General features: G+C 38.7%; 2 protein-coding genes across 8 annotated transcripts in view; one reads left to right on the top strand and one right to left on the bottom strand.

Moving 5' to 3' along the window:
- INTS6 (integrator complex subunit 6) overlaps positions 1-26,938 on the top strand; it is a 104,462-nt gene that overhangs the window by 72,133 nt on the left and 5,391 nt on the right. For 2 of the 6 annotated variants that reach the window (XM_025000046.2, XM_025000047.2), the window contains exons 11-18: positions 769-879; positions 1,861-2,076; positions 6,377-6,503; positions 7,310-7,452; positions 7,657-7,888; positions 10,367-10,738; positions 11,835-11,928; positions 13,614-14,236. In XM_025000046.2, the coding sequence (XP_024855814.1) occupies positions 769-879; positions 1,861-2,076; positions 6,377-6,503; positions 7,310-7,452; positions 7,657-7,888; positions 10,367-10,738; positions 11,835-11,928; positions 13,614-13,707 (1,389 nt within the window). In that variant the 3' untranslated portion in view covers positions 13,708-14,236. Of the gene's footprint in view, positions 1-768; positions 880-1,860; positions 2,077-6,376; positions 6,504-7,309; positions 7,453-7,656; positions 7,889-10,366; positions 10,739-11,834; positions 11,929-13,613; positions 14,237-20,144; positions 21,519-26,938 lie in introns of those variants that run through there. The other 4 variants (XR_009496677.1, XR_009496676.1, XR_009496675.1 and 1 more) reach the window with 4 other exon arrangements.
- SERPINE3 (serpin family E member 3) overlaps positions 15,000-26,938 on the bottom strand; it is a 31,902-nt gene continuing 19,963 nt past the window's right edge. Inside the window, exons 7-9 of one of the 2 annotated variants that reach the window (NM_001100359.3) lie at positions 18,244-18,330; positions 17,635-17,718; positions 15,039-15,243 (exon numbers count right to left, since the gene is read on the bottom strand). In NM_001100359.3, the coding sequence (NP_001093829.1) occupies positions 15,200-15,243; positions 17,635-17,718; positions 18,244-18,330 (215 nt within the window). In that variant the 3' untranslated portion in view covers positions 15,039-15,199. Of the gene's footprint in view, positions 17,719-18,243; positions 18,331-26,938 lie in introns of both variants that reach the window. The other variant, XM_059892029.1, reaches the window with a different exon arrangement.

Genomic DNA, 26,938 nt, shown 5'->3' with positions numbered 1-26,938 from the left:
ATCTGGTCTGGGATTTGATTCCAGTTTGGCACCAGTGCTTTTATACACTTTGTAATATGTCAATATTGTAATATGTCAATATGTAATATGTACAATATACACAGTGTAATATGTAAGCTGTCATCCTTTTTCTGACTCTTTCCCATTCACATATGCTAGACTGTTGTGCCAGTGACATTTTTCATTGCACAAAGTAGTTCTTAATTAGCCTATCCTTACCCAAGGTAAGAATCTTCTATTATCCTTGACTCCTCTTTTCACTTACCACCCAAGTTCTGTCAAATCTATATCTGCAATGTGTCTTCTGCCCCCTTCTTCCACATGATACTAAGAAGTCCAGGACTCCACCCTTTCCTACTCTGGGGGTTGTTATTACAGCCTCTAATCCTTTAGTATTTCAAACTGCCTTTGATACCACTGACAAACATTTTAATGAAGTACAAATATGATTATGTGACCCTTATTGAAGAAAAGGAGAAGTTTTGCGGGGGTGAATTTTTCAAAATTAACAATACGTTTATGGCTCCACTGGTAAAGAATCGGCCTGCAATGCAGGAGACCTGGGTTCAATCCCTGGGTTGGGAAGATCCCCTGGAGAAGTGAATGGCTACCCACTCCAGTATTCTGGCCTGGAGATTCCATGGACTGTATAGTCCATGGGGCCGCAAAGAGTCGGACATGACTGAGCAACTTTCACTTTCATTTTTCATGGCTATAAATTTTTGACAAGCTTAGGATTGAGTGTGATATTTTCTTTTTTCCCTGTAGCCTTTGAAGAAAGCTGTTAGAATGATGGGAGCACCTAACCTAATAGCAGACAGTATGGAATATGGACTTAGTTACAGTGTCATTTCATACCTCAAAAAACTGAGTCAGCAGGTAATATTAAGAAATAGAGCCATTAAGTATTTTGAATGGTATTGGCTAAGGTGGTCAATAGGCCAGATACTAGTTCTTGATGGTTCTAGTAGAATTGTATTAATAGATTACGTTTTAAAACCACATATATATTAACATAATTCTCAAGTGCATGATATGCTATGTTTTGAAATGACAATTTCAAATAATAATTTCTAGTTTGTGAAAGTAGCTTTATTAATGTGATCCTAGCCTTGTATGTTAACATTCCTCATGTTTTCTTTTGGGAAATTTGTTAGAAATTAGTTTTTCTTAGTCAAGAAATATCAGTTTCTTTTGCTTTATGTTTTAAAACCTATAGCATTTTCTGTAAAAATGGGAGTTTCTTTTGCAATATGTATAAAAATACTGAATTTTGTCCTTTTGGATGTAAATCACGTTAGTAGGTACCAGATTAGTCAAGCAGTATACCCTTTGACTGCCAAGTTATTAAAATTATATAAAGCACAATTTTTCCAGTACTTTTGCCATCTCTACTTCAACTGCTAATTGAATTGTAGGTTAGAAGAGTCAAAATATTGCTGTTTGCTTTATCTGTGAGCATTTAGTTATGTGCTAGTAATAATGTCTTTAAGTAGATATTGATAAGGTTGTTTTCTAATTTTATGTCACCTCTGAATTGGGAATTTTTATTTAGGGTGTATTAACTAACATATCATGGTTTCAATGTAGTGAGTGTTAATAAATCGAAGTTGTGTTTGTGTGATTTTCTCCAAAAGGTAAGAATTGTGATGATTTAAAATCATAAGACATTATTGTTTAAACTGTGTTCAGTTTACCAAGCACTTGACATAGACTACATAACTTAAGTAGTGTTTTTAATTTCTTATGTTCTCTTAAAATGTGATAAATACTTAATTTATAAAAGACTGAAACTACTTTTAGCCTTTAATTTACCAGTTCAGATTATGTCAAGACAGCTTTTATTTATTTTTGCTTTAGGCCAAAATAGAATCTGATCGAGTCATCGGTTCTGTAGGCAAAAAAGTAGTACAGGAAACTGGAATTAAAGTCCGAAGCAGATCACATGGTTTATCAATGGCTTATAGGAAAGATTTTCAACAGCTGCTCCAGGGTATTTCAGAGGATGTTCCTCACAGACTGCTGGACCTTAATATGAAAGAATACACTGGGTTCCAAGTTGCTTTGCTCAATAAGGTAATAGTTATGTGAATTTTGTACTGCTCTAGTAATAGTCTATATTGTCAAATATGTCAAATTTTCTATTAACTGATACCCAATTTGTCCAAACTTCTATACCTCTGCAGAATAATGATCAATTATGCTATTAATATTATTGAATCATTGAATTTTAAAACACTATACATGGTGAGTGGATGAGCAGATGGACTGATGAAGAGCAAACCATCATGTTCATTTTATAGATAGAAAACAGGCTTAGAGAGATAGAAAACAGGCTTAGAGATTGCCTGAAGTTACATAGCTAATAGTAGAATTCACTGTAGTTTGGTACTTATACTACTGACCTTGGCTACACAGTATAATCCTGAAATGCTTTATGAATACTCATTATTAGAAAGATCTTCATCCCAGTTGCCTGTTTGTCGAAACTGACAGACTGGTTCTAAAATTTATATGGAGGTATAAAGGTCCTAGAGTAGCTGAAAAAATTTTGGGAAAGAATAAAGCTGAAAGACTTGCACTGTCTAATTTTAAAAGTTACTATAAAGCTGCAGTGATCAACATATGTGTTGCTGGCATGAGGAAAAATATTTTGGTCAGTGGGACAGAAGTAGACCTTCATATATAAAGTTAATTTTTAACAAAGATGCCAGAATAATTTAGTGGGTAAGAAGACAGTCTTTTCAACAAATAGGGTGGGAACAGTTGGCTATCCATCTGCAAAATAATGAACTGATCCTTATATTAGTTAATGTGATCATAGTTATAAATGTAAGAACTGAAACTATAAACTTCTACAGGAAAAATATAAGATGTTGGATCTTGGGTCAATGAAGATTTCTAAAATACAGCACAAAAAACACATACACATAACAATTTCATACACTGAACTTCAGTAAAATTATAATTTTTGTCTTCAGAAGAAACTTTGAAGTTTCTCCCAGACAAGCTACAGCCTGGGAGAAAAGCATATGTTGAATAAAGAACTTGTATCAAAATATATAAAGAAATCCTAAGACTCAGTAATAAAAAGATAAGCATCCAATAAAAAAATACACAAAATATTTGAATAGGCACCTTACCAGATAGGATATACAGACCTGAACAAGCACATGAAAAGATGTTCAACATTATTAGTCAAGTGGGGAAATGCAAATTAAAACCACAGTGAGATACCACTTTATGCCCACTAGAATGGCTAAAATTTAAGACTGAAAAATATGAAGTGTTTAAGGTTATAGAACAGCTGGAACTCTTACACATTGTTGATGAAAATTATCAACAGTTAATTTGCAGTTTCTTAGGAAAGGTAAATGTTGCTGTATACCAACAGTTCTACTTGTAGGTATCTACTGAGATAAATGAAAATACATGTGTATAAAGGGTTTGTACGCAAATATTCATAGCAGCATTAATAATTGCCCCAAACTGAAAACAGTCCAGTTCAGTTCAGTTGCTCAGTCGTGTCCTACTCTTTGCGACCCCATGAATCGCAGCACACCAGGCCTCCCTGTCCATCACCAACTCCCGGAGTTCACTCAGACTCATGTCCATCGAGTCAGCGATGCCATCCAGCCATCTCATCCTCTGTCGTCCCCTTCTCCTCCTGCCCCCAGTCCCTCCCACGTCAGAGTCTTTTCCAGTGAGTCAACTCTTTGCATGAGGTGGCCAGAGTACTGGAGTTTCAGCTTTAGCATCATTCCTTCCAAAGAAATCCCAGGGCTGATCTCCTTCAGAATGAACTGGTTGGATCTCCTTGCAGACCAAGGGACTCTCAAGAGTCGTCTCCTACACCACAGTTCAAAAGCATCAATTCTTCGGCGCTCAGCCTTCTTCACAGTCCAACTCTCACATCCATACATGACCACTGGAAAAACCATAGTCTTGACTAAATGGACCTTAGTTGGCAAAGTAATGTCTCTGCTTTTGAATATGCTATCTAGGTTGGTCATAACTTTCCTTCCAAGGAGTAAGCGTCTTTTAATTTCATGGCTGCAGTCACCATCTGCAGTGATTTTGGAGCCCAGAAGAATAAAGTCTGACACTGTTTCCACTGTTTCCCCATCTATTTCCCATGAAGTGATGGGACTGGATGCCATGATCTTCGTTTTCTGAATGTTGAGCTTTAAGCCAACTTTTTCACTCTCCACTTTCACTTTCATCAAGAGGCTTTTGAGTTCCTCTTCACTTTCTGCCATAAGGGTGGTGTCATCTGCATATCTGAGGTTATTGATATTTCTTCCGGCAATCTTGATTCCAGCTTGTGTTTCTTCCAGTCCAGCATTTCTCATAATGTACTCTGCATAGAAGTTAAATAAGCAGGGTGACAATATACAGCCTTGACGTACTCCTTTTCCTATTTGGAACCAGTCTGTTGTTTCATGTCCAGTTCTAACTGTTGCTTCCTGACCTGCATACAGATTTCTCAAGAGGCAGGTCAGGTGGTCTGGTATTCCCATCTCTTTCAGAATTTTCCACAGTTTATTGTGATCCACACAGTCAAGGCTTTGGCATAGTCAATAAAGCAGAAATAGATGTTTTTCTGGAACTCACTTGCTTTTTCCATGATCCAGAGGATGTTGGCAATTTGATCTCTGGTTCCTCTGCCTTTTCTAAAACCAGCTTGAACATCAGGAAGTTCACGGTTCACGTATTGCTGAAGCCTGGCTTGGAGAATTTTCAGCATTACTTTACTAGCATGTGAGATGAGTGCAATTGTGCAGTAGTTTGAGCATTCTTTGGCATTGCTTCTTTGGGATTGGAATGAAAACTGATTCCAGTCCTGTGGCCACTGCTGAGTTTTCCAAATTTGCTGGCATATTGAGTGCAGCACTTTCACAGCATCATCTTTAAGGATTTGAAATAGCTCAACTGGAATTCCATCACCTCCACTAGCTTTGTTCGTAGTGATGCTTTCTAAGGCCCACTTGACTTCACATTCCAGAATGTCTGGCTCTAGGTCAGTGATCACACCATCGTGATTATCTGGGTCGTGAAGATCTTTTTTGTATAGTTCTTCTGTGTATTCTTGCCACCTCTTCTTAATGTCTTCTGCTTCTGTTAGGTCTATACCATTTCTGTCCTTTATCGAGCCCATCTTGGCATGAAATGTTCCCTGGGTATCTCTAATTTTCTTGAAGAGATCTCTAGTTTTTCCCATTCTGTTGTTTTCCTCTTTTTCCTTGCATTGGTCGCTGAGGAAGGCTTTCTTATCTCCTCTTGTTATTCTTTGGAACTCTGCATTCAGATGCTTTTATCTTTCCTTTTCTCCTTTGCTTTTTGCTTCTCTCCTTTTCACAGCTATTTGTAAGGCCTCCCCAGACAGCCATTTTGCTTTTTTGCATTTCTTTTCCATGGGGATGGTCTTGATCCCTATCTCCTGTACAGTGTCACGAACCTCCGTCCATAGTTCATCAGGCACTCTACCTATCAGATCTAGTCCCTTAAATCTATTTCTTACTTCCACTGTATAATCATAAGGGATTTGATTTAGGTCATACCTGAATGGTCTAGTGGTTTTCCCTACTTTCTTCAGTTTCAGTCTGAATTTGGTAATAAGGAGTTCATGATCTGAGCCACAGTCAGCTCCTGGTCTTGTTTTTGTTGACTGTATAGAGCTTCTCCATCTTTGGCTGCAAAGAATATAATCAATCTGATTTCGGTGTTGACCATCTGGTGATCATCAACTGATGAATGGATAAAGATACAGTATATCCATGTAAAAAGGAAAAGACAGTAAAAAGGAATAAACTACCAATACATGAACAACATGGATGAATCTCAAAAACATGCTTATGGAAAGAAGCCAGATAGAAAAGATTACATATTGCAAGATTCCATTTATGAAATGGGATGTAGAGAAAGCAGATTAGTGGTTGCGGGGATAGGAATTGCGAGTGACTGCAAGTGGGCACATGGAAACTTGTGGAGTGATGGGGATGTTCTAAAACTGATCCTAGTGTTGGTTTCACAACTGTACATTTATTAACGCTCAAACTGTTTATGTACAATGGGGTTGTTTTATAGTATGTAAATTACACATCAAAGCTTTTATTTACTTCTGTTAGCCAGGATACATAATGAAATCTTGGACAGATGTGAGTTTGAGATAATTTGGTTGAGCTTCACTACTGAGTTTTTATCTTTTGGTTATTAAAACAGTACATTATGATGGTATCATATCTCTTTATTCTATTTTTTTAAGCTAATTAGTTGACTTGTATATCTTATTTTCTAAGCTGTGCTGCGGGCTGGAGATTGTAGTCTTTTAATTCTGTTTCAAAATACATTTTGTCTTTGAATCTTTTTAAAACAGGATTTGAAGCCACAGACGTTTAGAAATGCATATGACATACCAAGACGGAATCTTTTGGATCACTTAACAAGAATGAGATCTAATCTTTTGAAGAGCACCCGCAGATTTCTTAAAGGACAGGATGAAGGTTAGATCATGGTTTTAATATTGGTATTTCTTCAGTAAACTTTTCTTTATATTGAAAATACAGAGTGTTATTATAACTTTTAAAGAGTTGACTGTAATATTACATTCTCATTGAATGAAGTAGAAAGTTGAGTCATCTCTAATTGTCTACACTTCTTCCTACCATCACTGTTGCCCCAAATTCTGTTCTCCAGAGGAAACAACCTTTGGTAATAGCTTAGTTTCCTTGTGGCTTTCTTCATACATTCACATACACAGGCACACACAAAATCATTTTCTTGTGATCTACTAGTATCTGATAGTTTAACTCGGAATGGCCAATATATGTCATATTCTAGTATTTCCTTAACTATACCTTTGGCACCTACAAATCAAGTCAGATGAGAACTTAACCCTTTGCCAACTCTGATGTAAACATTTCAACTATAGTTTTATATGAAAAGGATCATCTATGTGATACCTCTTTTCTGTAAATTATGCTTTAACTAAATTCTGCTTTGGAGCAGAATAGAAGAGACATTTTCATAGAAGGGTTACACATACTGTTTATTCTATATACTGAAACTAACTGCAATATTTTTGCTTTGTTTAGAAGATAAAATTATTTAAAATTTTATTAAAAAGCACTCAAGATTTTATGTCACAATATTTATAATGGCAACAAACTAATTTAGAATATATGGTAAGGAAAAGTTGCCTGGAATAGACCAGGTAGCATTCACACACAAGGACACATTATTTGTTAACTAAATGGAAGGTAGTTTCAGCGAAGTTAACTTTTGTTATTGCTTTGTTCTGTTTGAAAAGACCAAGTGCACAGTGTTCCTATAGCACAAATGGGGAATTACCAGGAGTACCTCAAGCAAGTACCTTCTCCATTAAGAGAACTTGATCCTGATCAGCCGCGGAGGTTGCATACATTTGGCAACCCCTTTAAGCTGGATAAAAAGGTAAATTTGAAGTGTTCGATTATATAATTTTTTTTTTGTGGGAGGCACAGATTTAATAGTTCTTAATTTAACTAAAGTAAGCCGAAATTATTTGCTTGGTAGAATACTATGTCAACATCTTTAAAATGTACTTTAATGGGAATTGGAGTTTGTCGTACAACTGAAAACCATATGTAAAGTCAGGGAAATTCTTCGTTGCTACAGGGTATGATGATAGATGAGGCAGATGAATTTGTGGCTGGACCTCAAAATAAACATAAACGACCTGGAGAACCAAATATGCAAGGTGTCCCTAAGAGACGACGCTGCATGTCTCCACTGCTGAGGGGCCGGCAGCAGAGCCCAGTTGTGAACAACCACATCGGAGGGAAAGGACCACCGGCACCTATGACCCAAGCACAGCCAGACCTCATTAAACCCCTTCCTCTTCATAAAAGTAAGGGTTTTTCTTTAAACAGTATTTGTTGCTTTTAGTTTGGTTCTGCATGAGAGAGAGTTTTCTGATATAGGAAAAGTGGATAAAGTTCCAAGAGTGTCTAGAGAAAATATTTGTTTATTCCAAATTAGCATGTAATCATTTTTTATGTCTTTTTAATGAACATTTTGTATATTCATTCATTATGCTTAATAGCTATCATGATTTGAAATATCATTTGCAAATCTTTAGCGTTTAGAAATGACAGTTTTTAAAGGGGCATTATCAGTACCCACAGAAAGATAGTTTTCAATTTGTTTAATTCGGCAATTAATTATTAAATGATATGCTTAATTTAGACAGGGTTAGGCATTGAGATGTAGCTGTAAACAGATAATAGTGATCTCTGCCTTCATTTATAATGAGGAAAGAAAGTCATCACACATTTCCTTAGAAGTGTGATGAATATTACAAAAAGGGAAGTCAAGTATACTTGGGGAAGTATTTGGCAAGAGGATTTAGTCTGTGGGGTCAAGGCAGTTTACTGAGGAGGTTCTGTTTAAGCCAACACTTGACGGATGAATGGAAATTAGTAAACTGAAGCTGTGCATTTACCTATGTGACAGTAATAGTACTCTTACAGGAAGAGTATACTCAGAGGCACACTGTGAGGAGCAGGGCATTAAGGGAACTGAAGCATTCTGGTATATTTGCGGGCTGCTGGGAATGAGGTAAGGTGAGAACCAAAAGAAAGACATGCACAGTCTATTTCATAGAGGGTCTTGGAAGCCATTGTAAAAAATTCTAGACTTTATTCTAAGGACAGTGAAAATCCATTGAAAGAGGTAGTGATCTGATCTGATTGGCATTTCATAAAGACCAGGCTGACATTACTGTGTGGAGTATTTTTTGTTGTTCAGTCGCTGAGTCATGTGGAATATTATTATTGGGGAAGAATGAGAGTTGATGAAGGGAATGTTTAATGGAGTAATTAATTGTAGGTGGTGATCATTCATGGGTAAGAACATCTTAACTGGAGAGAAGCCAAATATGATCCCTCCTGATGGGATTACACAGTACTACATTTGAAGTATCTGCCACCCAAAATACTGAATGAACATCAATCTGATCAAGCCTCTGTAGCTACAGGGAAATAATTAGCAAAATCCAGATCGTGGTAAATTACAGGACAAAGAATCTGGTGTGGATATATTTTTCAAGGAAAAGAAACATAGAAAAAAGAGAGGTACAGAAGGATTTTATAGATGAAAAGAGCAAGAGTTTTCACAAGAGTGCGTGGAGAAACGCTCTTGAAGCGGCATTGGAAAGAAAAGGGGCTAGTGACGCCACCTCATTTTAAGTCCGTGGAGAAAGTTTGAGAGCGAGGGCTTTCTTTGCAGGAGAGCTGGATTTCAGTTAAAACAGGAGTTGCTGTTGAGATTATTCATTGAAGTTTGCAAATCATGGAGTACGATTTAGGATGAAGGAAGGGAGTCAGAAGTTCAGAGAATTTTTGTGGTGGGGAGGGAGTTTAAATTTTGAATAGTAAGGCGATGAATTCATCTGGGTCCTGGTGGTTTGGTGAGCAATCAGGGAACTGAGAATTCAGCTGCTTTCTCTGGTGAGCAGATAAAATAATCTGATATTAAGTGGCAAGCTTGCAAGCCTTTTATGTCTAGTCTAGTGAGCTGAAGTGGAACCAGCTACTCTTCATTGCTCAAGTAGTGAAGACCATGTGGATGGTTATACGGAAAGGTGCTCTGGAGGTTTGGGGCCATGTTGCTGCAGAATACTGATTAGCTTAAGCTTCCTGTGTTTACTTTTGCCTCTAAATAGTAACTGTATAAGGCAGAGGTAAATTGGAATGAACTGCTGCTGCTGCTGCTAAGTCGCTTCAGTCGTGTCTGACTCTGTGCAACCCCAGAGACAGCAGCCCACCAGGCTCCCCCATCCCTGGGATTCTCCAGGCAAGAACACTGGAGTGGGTTGCCATTTCCTTCTCCAGTGCATGAAAGTGAAAAGTGAAAGTGAAGTTACTCAGTCGTGTCCGACTCTTAGTGACCCCATGGACTGCAGCCTACCAGGCTCCTCCATCCATGGGATTTTCCAGGCAAGAGTACTGGAGTGGGGTGCCATTGCCTTCTCTCTAATAAAAGGATAACCATGATAATCTTGATCATATATGTGTCCCTAAAGCAGTGAAAACCACTTATTCAATAAAATTGCCATAGAAAAAAACCAGAAAACTAAAAGTTTTTTTAAACTGACTTTTATTTTTTCCCCCCAGGCAAAAATTGTACAAATTTTGTAAATACTGTGAATGTTTCACGTTGAAATACACTGTATATATGGCAAAGCTTAAGAACCGTATCACATTGTTAATTTCTAAGAGTCAAGGAGATCAGTTGTGATTTGCTACAATATTGTTTCTTAGACGTTTTCTTTACTGTGTGCTTTGAAATTGGCTCTCATCTTTCTTTCTTTTTTCCTTATTTTTAGTTTCTGAAGCCACTAATGATTCGACAATGGATGATGTGGTTGAAAATCATGTTGCAGACCAACTTTCATCAGATACTACACCAAATGCTATGGAAGCTGAATTTTCAGGATCTTCTCCAGCCAACTTACTGGAACGACCAACCAATCATACAGAGGCTCTCGGTCACGACCACTTAGGAACTAATGACCTCACTGTTGGTGGATTTTTAGAAAATCACGAGGAGCCCAGAGATAAAGAACAATGTCCTGAAGAGAATATACCAGCATCTTCACTCAACAGAGGAAAGAAATTGATGCATTGCAGAAGCCACGAAGAGGTCAACACTGAACTAAAAGCACAAATAATGAAGGAGATCCGAAAGCCAGGAAGAAGTATGTATAATTAGAGACAGACAACAGATTTGATTTTTGTATGTGCTCTAAGAAAAAAGTCAAATTAACTAAAGCATAGATCTGACTTTAGATCAGTCTTGAGAACAACATATCAGCTATATAAGATCCCATTCTTTATTCAGCCAACACTTACTGCTATATCCAAAGTACTGTGTTAGGTGTGGTAAATAAGGAGGGATGAGAGTAGAGTAGGGAAACACACAGATAAAAATTAAACCTGGTTCCTCCCATGACAGGAACCGATAGTCTTGAACATTCTGCCAACCAGCAACTGGAATTTTTTTTTTTTTTTGGAATTTTAAGGTAACAGAAAAAACCCCCAAAGATGCAATAAATATTAAATGACTTCATATCTGTAAAGTTCTTGGCACAGTACCTACCCACCATCTTAACTTTTAAGATTTAAACTATAATAGTGACAGGGATGCGTTTAGGCCAAAAAACTAAAATTATGAAGTTGTCTGTTATATGAGTAGAGAAGAACTTTGTGAGATAAAGTTTCAATATTCTTACTGATATTCATTCAGAAGATTTGGACAGATCACCTGCTATGATGGTGCCCATGGGTGGTCCAGAAGTGGGTAAGACTCAGTACTGGTCATTTTAGGAGCTTATAGTCCTTGACAGAGGACTATTAAGTTTTATGTGAAAACTTGAAATTGAGACAGCATTCTTGTTTATTTTTTTCCTCTATTTTATCCACCCCCTATGTTAGCTGTAATTTAGAGTTTGTTGTAAGGTTGGATTTTTGTAAAGGCCACTTCTTATTTTTCAGTGGCACTACCAAAAAAGCTGTTTACTCATTCTTCTAAGCTGTATGTTTTGATATATATATATACATGAGTTCCCTAATGAGAACTTTTACCAAGAAAAGGCAGTGTTTGACAAGTTATTTTATCTTTGTTGATGTCTGATGAAATACATGTATTATAAAATCTCTAAAGAACGGTGAAGTTTTTAGGTAAACTATTTTTAGTTTTGTCTTAATCTTGATGTGTAGTAAACTGTAATAGGAAAATATTGAATAAGTGTGCAAAGTAACACCACTTTTCTTTTTGCTTCTCTTATTTTTAAGAATATGAAAGAATCTTCACTTTACTGAAGCATGTGCAAGGCAGTTTACAAACAAGACTAATATTTTTACAAAATGTCATTAAAGAAGCATCAAGGTAAGTAATCTGTTGTACATTATGGTATGATGAAATGAGTCCCCAGTTTCTATAGTTGGTATTTTAACAGTATCTACTTTATACTTGTGTTGTTATGCATGTATATGACACACCAATGTGTAAATAAGTAATTCTTATTTTTGGTTTATTGAAAGTTAAGGTCACTTAAAAAATAGCCACACACAAATTCTTTAGAAATCATGAACCCTTTCTCTCTACACATTACAGGTATTGGCATAATTCTCATTTATCCTACTCTGTGGCTTTTTGATGTCTTTATATTTTACAGTCTTTCATTTTTCTCTGTATATTTGAACTACAGTTAATATTAGTGATTAAAAGTAACCTTGAAAGGCAGTATTTGAATGCAGGAGTTCACTTGTACGTGGGAAAACATGTAATTAAGGGACAAGAGCTGGACAAATGAGCCTTATTCTGATTGCTTCAGTAGCCCAAGATTATGTACTTTAGTACAAGGAATGTGGATCAAGATTATAAACGGTGACCACAAAGTGCAATTAACTGGAAAGCATAGTTGTATGAGTTTAGTGAGTAAAAAAGTGTTTTTTAAAATTTCTCCTTTAAGACTTTTTAGAATTCTAGTATTGTAAGAAAACTTAAGGTTTATCTCATCTGACCTTCCAAGATACCCATCCTTTAATTATGCTACCCACCCTTTAATTATGTACCCCACCAATTTCTTCCATGCTTCATGTAAAGGTTTTTATTTTTTTAAGATAAAGCCATTAATCCTTTTTTTTTTTTTTCCCTCTATGAGTGGCTAGAGCATGGGCTACTTTCAAGTCTCAAGATAAGGCCATAACTTTTCATATTACTTACTTTGAATATTTAACCTGTTTTGCTCTTTATATAACATGCTATCAACTCAAACTTCATAGATTTAGCTGTATTCCGGGTGCCTGAATTCTGTTACCTTTTAGAGAGTTGTATAATATTATGGTGGTTAGTTGTTATTAGTTTACAAGTACAGAGGAAGTAGGCATCAATTGGGCCGTATTTTTGGAGAGTCTAAAAAGCATCTGCATACTTCTGTACATTATGTACACATACTTCTGTACAAAAGCAATTTTAGTCTGCTATATTTATTACTGAAAAAATTTAAAAATTTTCACTTGAACTTTTAACTGTTAGCTATATCCTATAGTGCTGATGTCTGATTGTCCTTAACTTGTTGCTAGTTTTCAAATTGTAATAGTAGAACATCACAGTTTAAATGTGAATGGCCAAATTTCATTTCTTCCATTTTGTGGGGGATTATATTCATATTTTATTCATACTCCTTTCAACATTGCACTTTCATAGAGAATAAGAACCTACTGGAGTCATTTCTTTGGGAACCCAGATTGCTGGAATGTTTATAACCCTTGTATTTATTAGGTTTTTTTTTTTTTCCCTTGTTTTTCTTTTTTACTGTGAAAGAAATAACCTCTTATCCATTGTACCTAGGCCTGGATTGTTTGTTTTAGAAACAAACTATAATACTGTACTGATAAAATAATTTGCTAAGAGATTTTATATATCATAAAGCTGTTGATTTTTCATTTTCATTTCACTTTAAAAAATCTTCTCAAAGCAGTTTTTCTCTTTAAAAAAAAATTATACTGATATGTAACTATTTGTTAAAAAGAAATTGAGAGTGCTATTATACTTATTTTTTCATACAGGTTTAAAAAAAGAATGCTAATAGAACAACTGGAGAACTTCTTGGATGAAATTCATCGAAGAGCCAATCAGATCAACCATATTAATAGCAATTAAAAGAAAAGAGAATGTGGCCACTTATTTCACTACCTTCTCCAAATACAAAGTAAATACAAGACTGTTGTGATCTTGCATTCATTTTTTGACATGCATTGTTGGCTTTTTGAAATACTAAGAGCAAGTCTACAGATCCTTTTTCCATCATTTTACAGTGACCTTTTCTTCATTTTGGTTTATTTTTGTAATGTGAAAAGTATCACTCTAAAAAAAACATTTTTATTTAACAAACTAAAAATATTCCTCCAAATCTCTTGCTTGTCATTGACTCTTGCGTGTCAATTTCCCTCAGGTTCTATTTTCTTAAACCAACCTTCAAAATTGTCACCTCTGTTAAGGTTGAACTTTGCCAAAAAAATAAAAAAGTTACTTTGTAATTTTTGGGGAAAAAAAAGCACATACATTAAAACTAGGCAATGTTTTGTATATACAGTTATTTTGGATATATTATTGTAAGTTGTACAAATGTATTTTGAAGAATATTTAAGAAAAGCACTTTTGTTATTCCATCAATAAATGCTCTATTTTACTCTTGTGTGGTTTAGGAAATAATCACATTTAAAGTAATCATTTAAAACCATCTTAAGATAATGGAATTTTAAAGGCATTGCTTTTTAGCATTGGAAAAATACACCACTTGAAGTTCACATTTGTTAAACCTAACTGTAATGACATGTTACATAATCTGCATTGTCTTTTTACTCTATGTTCTTAGATTTTGTTGGCCACTCCGACACACTCCGTTTCTGCCTAGACAATGGAAACGTATCTGCGGATAGGCAGACTCTTAAAAGCTGTTTCAAAAGCAGACACCTTTGAACTCTATTGGTTTCCTTACTTCCTTTCCTTCAACCCCTCCCTTTTCCTTTCTCACCAGGACTGTGGTGAAGCTGTCAGGGAGTTGTAAATTTGGGGGACACCACATACTCTGAAATGTGTAGCATTTAGCAGCCTGATGCCATGCTTGCAGAAGTCCCACAACAGACTGAGGGTTCCACGGATCTCTTTGTTCTGCTCTGCTGTTACACTTAAACTGTCCATTTCCTTTAGAAGCTAAATGGAAAGGAAACACATTTTAAATGACTTTGTCCATTCTGCATTCTCCCTGAGTTGTCCAGGATAAGGAAAAGGCAACGCTATTCACTATCCACCCTCAGTCCACTGTGGCCTCACGTGTCCTTACTGAGGACTGTGAGCCTGTGGCCTGACTCACTCACCATTCATAGGTCACTGCTGTGCCTTTTAGTGCTTCGGGGATAACGAGTAGAAAAGAAGGCTAAAACACATTTAGATTAAAAGAGGGTAAAATAAATTTATAAAATTATGGCAAAGTGGAAGTATTTTTAGGTTCATAATATTTGAAAAACACATACCCTTATCTTTGTACACCTCAGCAGATCATTTTTTAAATTTCAGGGGTATAGGAAAATGAAATTGTAATTTTTGAAGAAAAGCATAGATAAAGTGGAGAACATGCTTGAGCTCTGTTATTTCAGTGTAGGGGGTTCAAAACTCTCCCAATACTGAAGACAAATGCTGTCAAGAAAAAAACATAATGTAGTGTTACATAGTATTTTCATATGCAGTTCTTTAAACATTTTTTTTAAACCTCTTAAAAAATACCTCTGAGCAGGATATTACTTAGTAAGTGGAATTGTTAAGGTATTAATAGTTAGCTGCAGTCACATGGCTAAATTCAACATCAGATACACAAAATCCAGAATATATTGTCTGGTTTTAAATTATATATGTTTAGATTCTGAGATTAACAGAAGAGCTTTACAAGTCATTCAGATAAAAGTTAATATTTAACAAGAATGTTTAGTAAAGCAACTAAATATTCTGTCTGTTCCAACATTTGCCCACTTTTCCTTATCAGAATGTTCTTTCTTGCATTTCACAGGTTGCTCATGAGGTGATCCTTTAGACCCTTGATCCTTAATATATTTCAGGGTATGAACCCTAGGTGGAGTTGGCAAGAAGCAGTTTGTGTTGTCTCCTCTTGTCCTTAATCTCTCTGCCACCATACTCCGTCTACGCTCTTACCCCAAAATACAGTCACAAGCTTTGAAACCCATAAAAATTCAAGCTTAATATTTTATTTCTTGCAGAGCTTTTTTTATTTGTTTTTACAGATTAAGAAACTGGGCGTGTTAGTTAAATTACTGAACTACTACAGCAAAGGGGAAGTGGGAGTACATGGAGGGGAATATCATGTCTTTTAGGTCCTTTAGATCACTGGATGGCTGACTGTAGGCTGGACAAGTGATGTTCTCCAACAGTTTAATCTTGAGGTGAAGATCATTTTTGGTAATGTTCTTACATGTGTCCCATTTGTCAACTGATTGAGTTATGATTTGCCCTTATCAGTAAGCTTCGTCAGTTTTGTATACTGGAGGCTGAGGCTCATTTCTGTCCTTTCATTACCCCGTCATCAGAAGAGTAGCGACTCGGCCTTGTGTGATGTGAGCAGGTACCTCCCAGGGAGAAAGGCAGAGAAACTCACGGGGACTATTGCGGATCATGGAACTGGTGTTGGATTATATTTTCATTCTGTTTATTAAGGCAGTTCTGAAAACTCTTTATCACAGAAACAGTGATGTATCCTTTACTAGTCAGTTCAAAGATTTTACATCATTTTATGCAGTTGAATTCCAGAAGAGAAACTGTTCTCTTAACTGTCGTCAACCTTTATTGGCTATGAGCTTTTGACAGTGACCCTTCTGTTCAGGTTTAGTCCAGTCTCTTGTTTCTTGAGGGAGTAGAACCTGTCGTTCTTCATCTTAACTGTTTTTGACCTGTATCCTTTCTAAGAGAGGGCTCTCTGATACCTGTTCTGAGTGATAAGTGACATTTTCATCTGGTGAAATACTATGAGGATATATTCTGTTGATGGACTTTCTCTCCCCGCAATAATCCCTTAATAGATAATTCCCTAGTGAATGATTATCTTCATCCTTTTTGTCACAAGTGTCTTTGCTTTCTAGCACAAATTACAGCCGTACGCAAATGATTCTCAGATAAAATGATGTTGACAGTATTTCCTTAACGATTTGTGTAAAACCTATGCATAATTTTCATTATTCTAACTTGACATTTTTTCTCTCCATAAATAAAAATAATGCCTGATGTTTAGTTAAAGTAGATCCACTTTTGCTTGATTTTGTTAGTCCTGGTCCATCCTATTTATTTTTAACACATTGTTTAGACTTGCCAACAACTCTTTACTGAGAATCTCTCTTTTTTCCCCAGGCTGATAAGTAATTGCCAGAGAAGGTGGGGCAACATTAAGAGGAATCATTTGAATACTTTGTTCACTGTTGTTGAGACTTAAAGGACTTCTGCTTGTCCTTCTGATGTGCTAAGGCTCTGCCTGTACCATACCATCTTTGGATTAAGATGAGGTTGTATGGTAGGACAAGGCCTAGGGCAAATATTTGATTTCTGTGTAATTTCAACAAGCTTGAGGAAGATCAACAGAAAAGCTATAGAAACGCAGGTGCATTCCCTAGGATACTAGGGGCGCTGAGAGTACCAGGGGACAACTTGGACACTCGTGGCCTGAATGAACACCCTCAGCCTACAAGGCCCAGAAAGTTCAGCAACAATGGGGAAAAAAGATACATCGTTTATTTTACTTTCATCATTTTTTTTTAAGTCCTCCCCAGAAGTAGAAACTTACATTTTTAAATGGGCTGAGAGGAACAGAAGGCAGAAAAGCCACAAGAGGGTATTAGTCTCCTCAGTAGTTATGAAATATCCCCCTTTCTCAGGATACATGACATAGCAACTGGGGAGCTTTGGAAGCACTACAGAAACCAGCTAAAAGGAATGCTTGTTTTAGGTTGGGGTGGACAAATGAGCCCTTGTTGCTAGAGAGGTGCTGATAAATATTTACATGAATCCTATCAAAAAACACTAATATACCTGTGTTCGGTTCTCTCAGGAAAAAGATGAACGGCCGATCCGCTTTAAAAATAGGAATCCGAGACCTTTTCAGTAACAACAGAGCTGCAGGAAAGATAAAAGAGTAGAATCCCATTGTATTTTCTCTTCATTTGAGGAAAGTCACTATTATAATTGGATACAAAGTCACTTGATTTTTGAAGAAATAAAAGCATCCTAATGATACAGCATTGTTTTAGTGTTATGATGGGGTGCAAATGGGAAAATTAAAAAGAAAAGATAGCACTTAGCCAACACTGTGTCCTATTCTCAGAATATTTCATGGAATAAATTCCTTCCTGAAGGTAATTTTCAGAATGACTATTCCTTATTTATGGGGTCATGGTGCAGATCCTTTTCAAAATGGCTCTTTTTCTCCCCTCATTTTCAAGAACTTGATTCTGTTAACCACCCCCCCACCCCGTTTTTCCGTTTTTTTTTTTTTTAATGCTCTTATCACATCTGGACATGGGATTTTAGTGGGAAGGCTTAGAAGTGTGAAGGCTGAACTGGATGAGTCTAACAAAGGGGGAGATGCGGGCCCGCAGCATTCCTGAGCACTGCTGACACCCAGTCCTCTTGGGCACACACCTGTGGCTGCAGATGCCTTGGTGCCTTCCTCTGAAACCTCGATCTTGGCTTTGTGGATCGCTTCAGAAACATAAAAGCCATCTTGGCCTAAGCAGAGGAAATAGAAATGGGATTATTTGCATTTTGTTGAAAGATGTGAGTACATTTTTAAAGAACAGAGTTATAGTCTTGCATGCTGCTTACTGTGGAAATAGGAAGAGATTTGGGAAATTTTAAGGTGCAGTATTTTATGCAACTTTCAAAGCCTCAAATTCGGTTAAGTATCCACTAAGTGAAAGTGTTAGTTGCTCAGTCGTGTCCAACTCAATTGCGGTCCCATGGACTGTAGCCCACCAGGATTCTCTGTCCATAGAATTCTCCAGGCAAGAATACTGGAGTGGGTTGCCATTCCTTTCTCCAGGGGATCTCCCCAACCCAAGTACTGAACCTGGGTCTCCTACATTGCAGACAGATACTTTACTGTCTGAGCCCCATCTACTAAATAATCCCACTCAATATTCAGGGCTGTGTCCCCATTTTTTCAAGTTAATTTTCAAGCCCAATTTCTAGTTACTGTTGAAATCTTTAGTATTTCTAAAATTTCGGTGTATAAGAATTGCCAGAGTATGTGTTAAAATGCAAATTCCAGAGCCCAGGAATCTGCACATTCAGCAAGCTTCTGAGATGACTTCCCTTGAATGCCTTCTTGGGCTGCATTTTAAGAGCCACTTTTAAATGACAGTCAGAGGTTTGTACTATGGGCTTTAAAAGGCAATGTATTAAAAATATCTCATGCCGCGTGACCGCATTCTGTATACTGAGCATATCAGTTATGCAATTACCTTGCCTCATGGGCTAGAGTCTGCAGAGAAAACGAGAGGTGAGAACTATAATGGTTGTATGTCAACAATTTCAAAGGCATCATAAGCTTAGCAAACAGGAATTTGAGTGGTGACGTTAGAGAAATGGACAGGTTTTTATAATTTAGCCATCCATCATGTTTAAACAGTTCGCTTGGTACTTGACACAAAAAATGAAATTAAGAATCTTGAGAACGAGAAGAAACTAGAAATCCACACGCTTGACCAGAGGTTCTGTTGGGCAGATACAGGCGTTCTGACAGCAGGTACCTTGCCCATTTCCACTCAACCCTTCCACACGGATGCCACCACCTTGCAAAAGTGTGTTCTAGTTGATTCTAGCATGCCCTGGAAAGGGAGTGGTGTCAGGAGTCTTAAACATCGTGAGGGACATGCTGTATTCTGAGAGGGCTTCTCTGTTTTATCTTAGGATAAATTATTTTTGATTTCTCATACACAATACGAGGGGACGGTGAATGAGTGTTGTGAGAGAGTAAGACCAGCAGAGTACAGAATATGTGGCGTCTCATCTGTCTTTTACATAAGGGAATTGTGAGTTGGCTGTTTGCTGTAAGGAACAGATCTTTCTCAGTGCCAGTGAAGGGGACCAGACAAGGGCCAGAGGGAGAGAAAAATCAATGGAAACAGTCACTTGGCATCACTCAGCCTTCTGATTGGTTTTAGCAGTTGGTCTTTTTCAGTAGCATTTTTTAGAAAATCTATGATCTATAGCCTGTCTCGCTAACTCCCTGAGCAAACTGAAATGTGGGACCCAAATTAGAACTGTGTGTATAAGGAATGGTTAATGGTCATGAGAAGGTTTTACTAATCTGTGACTTCATTACTATCTAGAATGGTATCCAAATATTTAATGAAATGAGCAGAGGTTCTCTATCAGCTAGAATATAGTTGAATACATTTGTGTTAAGAGTCCAGATGCCCTGGCACAATGTGAGAAATGGTGCCAACTGGTTGGTATGAATGAGTTTTTCAGTAGATGACTTGGCTATTTCACTTTCTTGAAACTGCAACTGAGGAGCTTTTTTCTCCATCCTATTACAGGAGTGGCCCAAGAAGTGACATTTACATGTTTGCACAGACATAGGCTTAGACCCATAGCCTGGCATGCCTCGGCATCCTCATCTCCTATACATTTTATCTCTGGTAAGAGTTAACATTTCAGAAGACCAGCATTTGTCATCAAAACAAGGATTCAGGAGTCATATGTGGGTTATGTTTTTCTTCTTGCTTGATCTTGTATTGCAGATCCCAATTTGCTTACTTCTGTTAAGTGGCTCTGGATATGTTATGCAATGAACTCAGCCTAGAGGATCCTCCTGGCTTTGGGCTTATTCTCTCCTGCAGTGTTGGCAACTGTCTAATGACACTGAGGGCCATTCAACCTGTTTCCCCAAAATCTGTTCCCAAGGTTGTTTACAGGTGCTATTCTGTATAAAGGGTTCCATGAGTAATAACATGGGAAATGCAAATTGAATAGGCTTGTGCTTTTGTTTTTAACAGTAGACTTCTTAGAGTTGCTCATTTGTTAATGTTCATGGTGTTCATAGCTCTACAGGAGCGTGGTCATATGTAGTGTTTAACCATGGAATGACACACGATCTCCTGTCCCCAAATTTACCAGGTTAGCATTCTACAGAACCTACTTTGGGAAGCTAGCCGCCTTCCCCTCAATAAACCCTTCCACTCCTATATTACATTTCAATATCCAAAGCAAATGAATAAACTCTTCTTCCATAACAGCTTCTGTGTTTCCATCTGAACCTTCCTTTTTGGATTGTAAGTTCCCAGAAAACAGAAGCTGTATTATTCTAAATACTTGTTACCTCGTTCAACTAGCATAATAGTGCTTGGCACACATAGGTGTATAGTGAATGTTGGACGAATGACTGAATACTGGGGGCTCGCTCCACACACTACATTTGTTTCATTTCCCCCATAAAAACAGCTGCCTTAATGTCCTTTAATCTGATTTTCACTCGTAAGGAAATGGTTGGTGTCTGTGGACTCGGGCGCAGCACAGGAATCCTTGGCAAGTGTCATCTGAATGACTCAGAGCCCCCTTCCCCTTTGTTAGTGGAGCCCATGGTGCTTTGTATGTGGCCATACTCTCAGAAGGTTAAGGGTTTTCATAATGTGAGACTGTATAAACATAAGATTTGCAAAATGTAAACCGATTATCTGACATTCCATTGTCAGCTTCTCATCATCACATCGTTGGCTGTGTCTTTTGTCTCCCCAGATATTATTACTTAATATTGGCAGTATTAATGCTTTGAAAAAGTTATCGCCAGGATCTGCTTCTAGTTTATCTTTCCCCTCTTCTTGTCACTTAGTTGTAGATGGAGAGTGTATCTCACATAGCAGCCAGCCCAGAATATACAGAGTGCCGGAAAGAACCTGAAATGGCCTCTGCAAGTAGGTGGTTGGTTCCTCTTTCTGTCCTTCTTATCTAGCCCTCTCCTCACATCTTGCTTTCTTGCCACTCTCCCAGCCAGCTTTGTTAAGGTGTAATTGGCATGTACAGTGTAAGTTTCAGGTGTATAATATGATGATTTTATGTATGTGTATATTGCAAATAAGATAATATACTTTATATCTGTACCCTTTGACCACCTTCAGCCATTCTCCCCACCCTGGCCACCACCACTGTGTACTCTGATTCTATGATTTTAGCTTTTTATTAGATTAGATTTAGATTTTAGATTATATATAGTATATGTGAGATCATACAGTATCTGTCTTTCTCTGACTTAATTCACTTATCGTAATGCACTCAGGGTTTTTCTATAATGTTGCAAATGGCAGGATTTTCTTCTTTTTATGGCCAAATAATATTCCACCGTATATGTTGACACTTAACTTTTTCCATGACTGTTCTAAACAATAGAACATGAGGGTGCAGATATCTCTGTGACACAATGATTTCATTTCCTTTGGATACATACCCAGATATGGAATTGCTGGATTATATAGAAGTTCTATTTTACTTTTTTGAGGAAACATGATACCGTTTTCCATAGTGGCCGCACCAGTTTACATTCCTCCAACAGTGCACGAGGGATCCCTTTTATCCACATTCTTACCAACACTTGCTATTTCTTCTTGGCTATGGCGTACGGCTTGCAGGATCTTAGTTCCCTGACCAGGGGTCTAACCTGCGCCCTCAGCAGTGAGAGTGTGGAGTCCTAACCACTGAACTCTTGCCATTTCTTATCGTTTTGATAACAGCCATTTTCAAAGTTTCTGTTGAGAAATCCACTGGTTGTCTTATGGGGGTTCCTTGTACGTAACTCGTTTCTTGTCTTGTGTGCATGCTTAGTTGCTCAGTTGTGTCCAACTCTTTTAAACCCCATGGACTGCAGCCTGTCAGGCTCCTCTGTCCATGGGGATTCTCCAGGCAAGAGTACTGGAGTGGGTTGCCATTTCCTTTTTCAGGGCATCTTCCTAAGCCAGGGACTGAACCTGGGTCTCCTGCATTACAGGCAAATTCTTTACCATCTGAGCCATCAGGGAAGTCCCCTTTCTCTCTTGCTGCTTTCCAAATTCTTTGTCTTTGACTTTCGACTAATTATAACATGTTTCAGGGTAGCCCTATTTAAGTTCAACCTATTTGGGGTCATGGCCCTCAAAAATCTGGGTGCCCATTTTTCTCTCCAATTTTGGGAAGTTTTCAGCCAGTATTTCTTTAAATAGACTTTCTGTCCCTCTCTCTTCTTTCTGGGATTCCCATAGTGTATATATGGTTCCTTCCCATAGTGTATATATTGCTGGCTTTGAAGAAAGCCAACTACCATAGGTTTTCTTCACTGTATTCCTTTTGCTCCTCTTACTAGATAATTTCAAATGTAATTCACTGGGGTTTTTGTTTTTTCCTTTGCTTGATCAATTCTGCTGTTGAGGCTCTAATCTTCAGTGCAGTCACTGTATTAAGCGTTAGGATTTCTGTTTTGGTTTTCTGATAGTTTGTGTTTCTTTCTTGAACTTACTTATTTGTGCACTGTTTTTTCAATTTTGTCTGTCTGTGCATTCGTGTAGTTTACTGAACTTCTTTAAGAGGATTACTCAGAATTCTTTGTTAGTTCATAGATCTCCATTTCTCTATGAGAGTTGAGTGAGTGGGTATTAGTTGCTCATTCATGTCCGACTCTTTGCGACCCCATGGACTACAGCCTGCCAGGCTCCTCTGTCCATGGGATTCTCCAGGCAAGCATACTGCAGTTAGTTACTGGGGTTTTATTTGTTTCTTTCAGTTCTATCATGTTTTTGTAATCCTTCAAGCTCCTTCATTCCTTGCATTAACATCTATGTATTTAAAGTAAGCAGTCTGCTCTCCCAGACTTTATAGATTTGCTGTGGCAGGAAAAAGACCTTCACCAGTCAGCTCCCAGCAGCTATGGATGGGTGAGGCCTTCTGTCAGGGTCTCTGTTTGAACAAGGCTACTGCGTATGCTCAGAGGTTGCAGGGGTTGCTGCTGGCTGGCTTCTTTGGTTGGGTGGGACTGCTGGCTAGACTGTGCGTTCAAGTGGAGCCACTGGGTGGGCTTCCTCTTTAGGTGGAGCTTCTGGCTATGTTTCATGGTTGGGTTGAGCTGCTAGTTCGGTAATTACCTCTGGTTGAGTGAGGTTGCAGGCTGTGTTCCCTGGCAGGATGGTATGACTGGGCAGTTGTGGGCTGGGCTCTGCAATCATTCCTGGTCAGATGGGGACTCAGGGTGTGTTTCCCAACTGGATGGTGCTATTGGCTGGGCTCTGTGTCAGGTGGGGCCACAGGCTGGGCTTTGGCTTGGTGGTACCATGAGTTGAGCTCCAAGGTCATCCACAGTCCCTGATCAGGCTTCCTGGTTATGTGGTGTCAGGGACTGTGCTCAACAGTTGCGCAGGGCGTCTGACTTAGCTCTGCCCAAGCATGGCCGTAGGACAGGCTTCTTGGCAATCTGGGTTCTCTGGCCAGGCTTCCTGCATGAGTGGGACATGAGACTATGCTCGGTGGTTAGGTTGGGCTGTGAACTTGCTTTCCTGCCTGGGTGAGTTGGGAGTATGGTGGCCCTTTCACCAGAGACCCAAATCCCATAAGAGCCAACTGAGCCCTCTGGCCAGATGGGGCCACTGGCTTGGCTCTGCCCATGGGCATTGCTCCTGGCTGGGGATTTTGCTCAGGTGCACTGCAGTATGCTCTTTTAAGGTGTAGGTGCTGAATGCTGTATGTAGGCTTTGCCCCCCTTCTCTATCTCTCTGATCCGTGAGGCAGGACCTGAGCGGATCTGCCAGGATGTGTCCTGAAACACTTGAATGAGCTGGATGAGCCAGATGTCCACCTTGGGCCTCTCTTCTCTCACTGGAGAAACCATGGACCAGGGGGCACTCTCGGTGCAGTGCTGCGTCAGCCTGGAGCGGGTGGTGATGTGGTCAGAAAGGAGCCATTCCTCTTACTTTCTTTTTATGCCTTTTTTAAAAAAGTATAACTTTATTTACTTTGGCCGCACTGGGTCTTCATTGCTGCACGGGCTTTCTTCCAGTTACAGCAAGTGGGGGCTGCTCTCTAGCTGTGGTGTGCGGGCGTCTTATGTTGCGGAGCACGGGCTGTGGGGCGCGTGGACTCGGCAGTTGTGGCTCTCAGGCACCAGAGCACAGGCTCAATAGCTGTAGTGCACGTGGGTGGGCTTAGTCGCTCTGCGGCGTGTGGGATCTTCCTAGCCCAGGGATCGAACCCATGTCTCCTACATGGGCAGGTGGATTCTGTACCCCTGAGCCACCAGGGAAGCCATTTCTTCTTACTTTCTAACGTGGTCCTTCTCAGTCTCTGTGTTTCAGAGGGGTGCTTCAGCCTCACCCCCAGGTGAGGGCATTTCTACAATGTGGACGTATGTGTGGAGACTTGCTAGTTGGTCTTCTTGGGAAAGAGACTGAAGTCCAGAATGACCTATGTTGCTATCTTGATGACCTTCTGCAGCTCTGCCCAATCACTGGTATGGCAGAAGTTAACTTCAGTTCACAACCAAACAACTCTGGCTGGTTTGTTCATTCACATCATAGAAACCGGGAGCTTGTACGTCTTCCTGAGCAGAGGTTGGAAACCAGTCACAAAAGTTAAGAATAAGACAGTTTCTTCAAAGTTTCAAGTTTGTGCACAAGGACTGTTTCTTAGATTAGGAAGCTTGGGTTGGTATGAAAGCCTGCTGAGCCTACAGGAAGTGGGACTGCTCAGAAAGTGGATCTCTAGCTGATGTCTTTAGTGTGAGTGACACTGGCATTATTCTTAAAAGCTTCGTAACATGTAGTGCCAAGGTGGTATAGGGAGAAAAACAGCATAGGCCCAGCTGGGCGTTCTTCATGCAGCAAAAATAGGATTTGAGGCCATAAAAGAAGAAATGAGTGACTTTTTAAATGGAGAAGGGGAACTTGATTCTGGGCTTTGGTACCAAATAGAAAGAAAAAACCAAATGTTCCCAGTGGTTGCTGAGTGTCCATCAGTAGTACAAAACTATCTGCAGCCCCTTGTTAATTGTAGGATGGGAGACCAGCATTTTCTGATCACTTGCTCTCTGTCAAGCTCTCTTTGCTGTATGATAATTTGCTTTGCTGTATGATAATTTCATCTCTGCAAATAAGATGTGAGGTGGGAGGTGGCTACCCCATTTTAGGCATGACACATCTATTGTTAGATTCAGTGGCTGTGTCTCCAGAATTAAGTCAACAGTCTACTTAGGCACAGAAGTAACTAGTCTATTGATCATATTTAAAGAAAAACATCGGAAAGCAGTATTTTAGACAGCTAACTCTATCTGTAAAAAGCCAGATATTAAATATTTTAGCCATTATAGAGCATATGGCATCTGTTGCAAAGTCTCAGTTCTGCCATTATAGCAGGAAAGCAGCCATGGGTGAGTTTAAATGAATGGGAGTGGCTGTGTTTCAATAAAACTTTATTTATAAAAACAGGTGGTAGGCCCTCATTTGGTGATCCCTATGTTAGAGGAATAAAACTTTATGGGAGAAGATTGTAAGGTGGATATATTTTATCTGAAGGAAATAGGCATGCAAGCTTCCCACTTGGCGTGTGGTAACTGCTTGATACTTGTTTAACAAGCCAGATCCATAAGCCTATATTTCTGCTGATTTGAGCAAAAATAAGTAGACTTTAATTGCATTGTAAAACAAGAGGTTAGGTATTTTAAAAGGTTCTTTTTAAACTCAGCTGCTTATTAGATCTTGTCAAAGGAGCTCTGAGCCTCAGAGGTCTTTACTGATAGGAGAACTGCATCATGTGGGTTGAGCTCAATTCTTTTTGAGGACACAGGGTTGACTGCCTTTTAGGATGTATTTCTGAGAATGATGAAGGAGCAATCAGTGAGTCACAGTGACTACTGGAATGTAGCAGTGTGGAAGAGAAGGTCAGAATGGCTCCCAAATTTTGAATTAGGCTGGTCAAAACAGGAATGCCACAGCTGAGCTCCAGAGCCACAAAGATAGTGATGGGATTGTGTTATTAAAGATAGACTGCACACAAATCCTTCATCCCTTGCTCTTTCCTTGCCTCTTAGCCTTTAGCTCTAGTCTTCTTTTCCTGGCAGTGCCAGATTATGTTTGTGTCACCAGGGAAAATTTCTGGTAGAGTCATTCTCCAAGTCAACAGTATTTACTGGCTTCCCACTGTATGCCAAGCATTGCTGGGGGGCACTGGGCCCAAACTTGACTATTGCTTTGCTTACTATCTCTTTGCATGTTTAGGCAATGAGTTCAGAGCTGGTAGATTATAAATAACCTAGAATAGAGCCTTCCTCGTGTGCTTTCTGATAAGTAACTTTGCCATGGAGTCTAACTGGTCACATCTAATA

Source organism: Bos taurus, chromosome 12 (assembly GCF_002263795.3).
Source record: "Bos taurus isolate L1 Dominette 01449 registration number 42190680 breed Hereford chromosome 12, ARS-UCD2.0, whole genome shotgun sequence".
Lineage (NCBI taxonomy): Eukaryota > Metazoa > Chordata > Mammalia > Artiodactyla > Bovidae > Bos > Bos taurus.
This window is presented reverse-complemented; position numbering and strand designations above follow the sequence as displayed.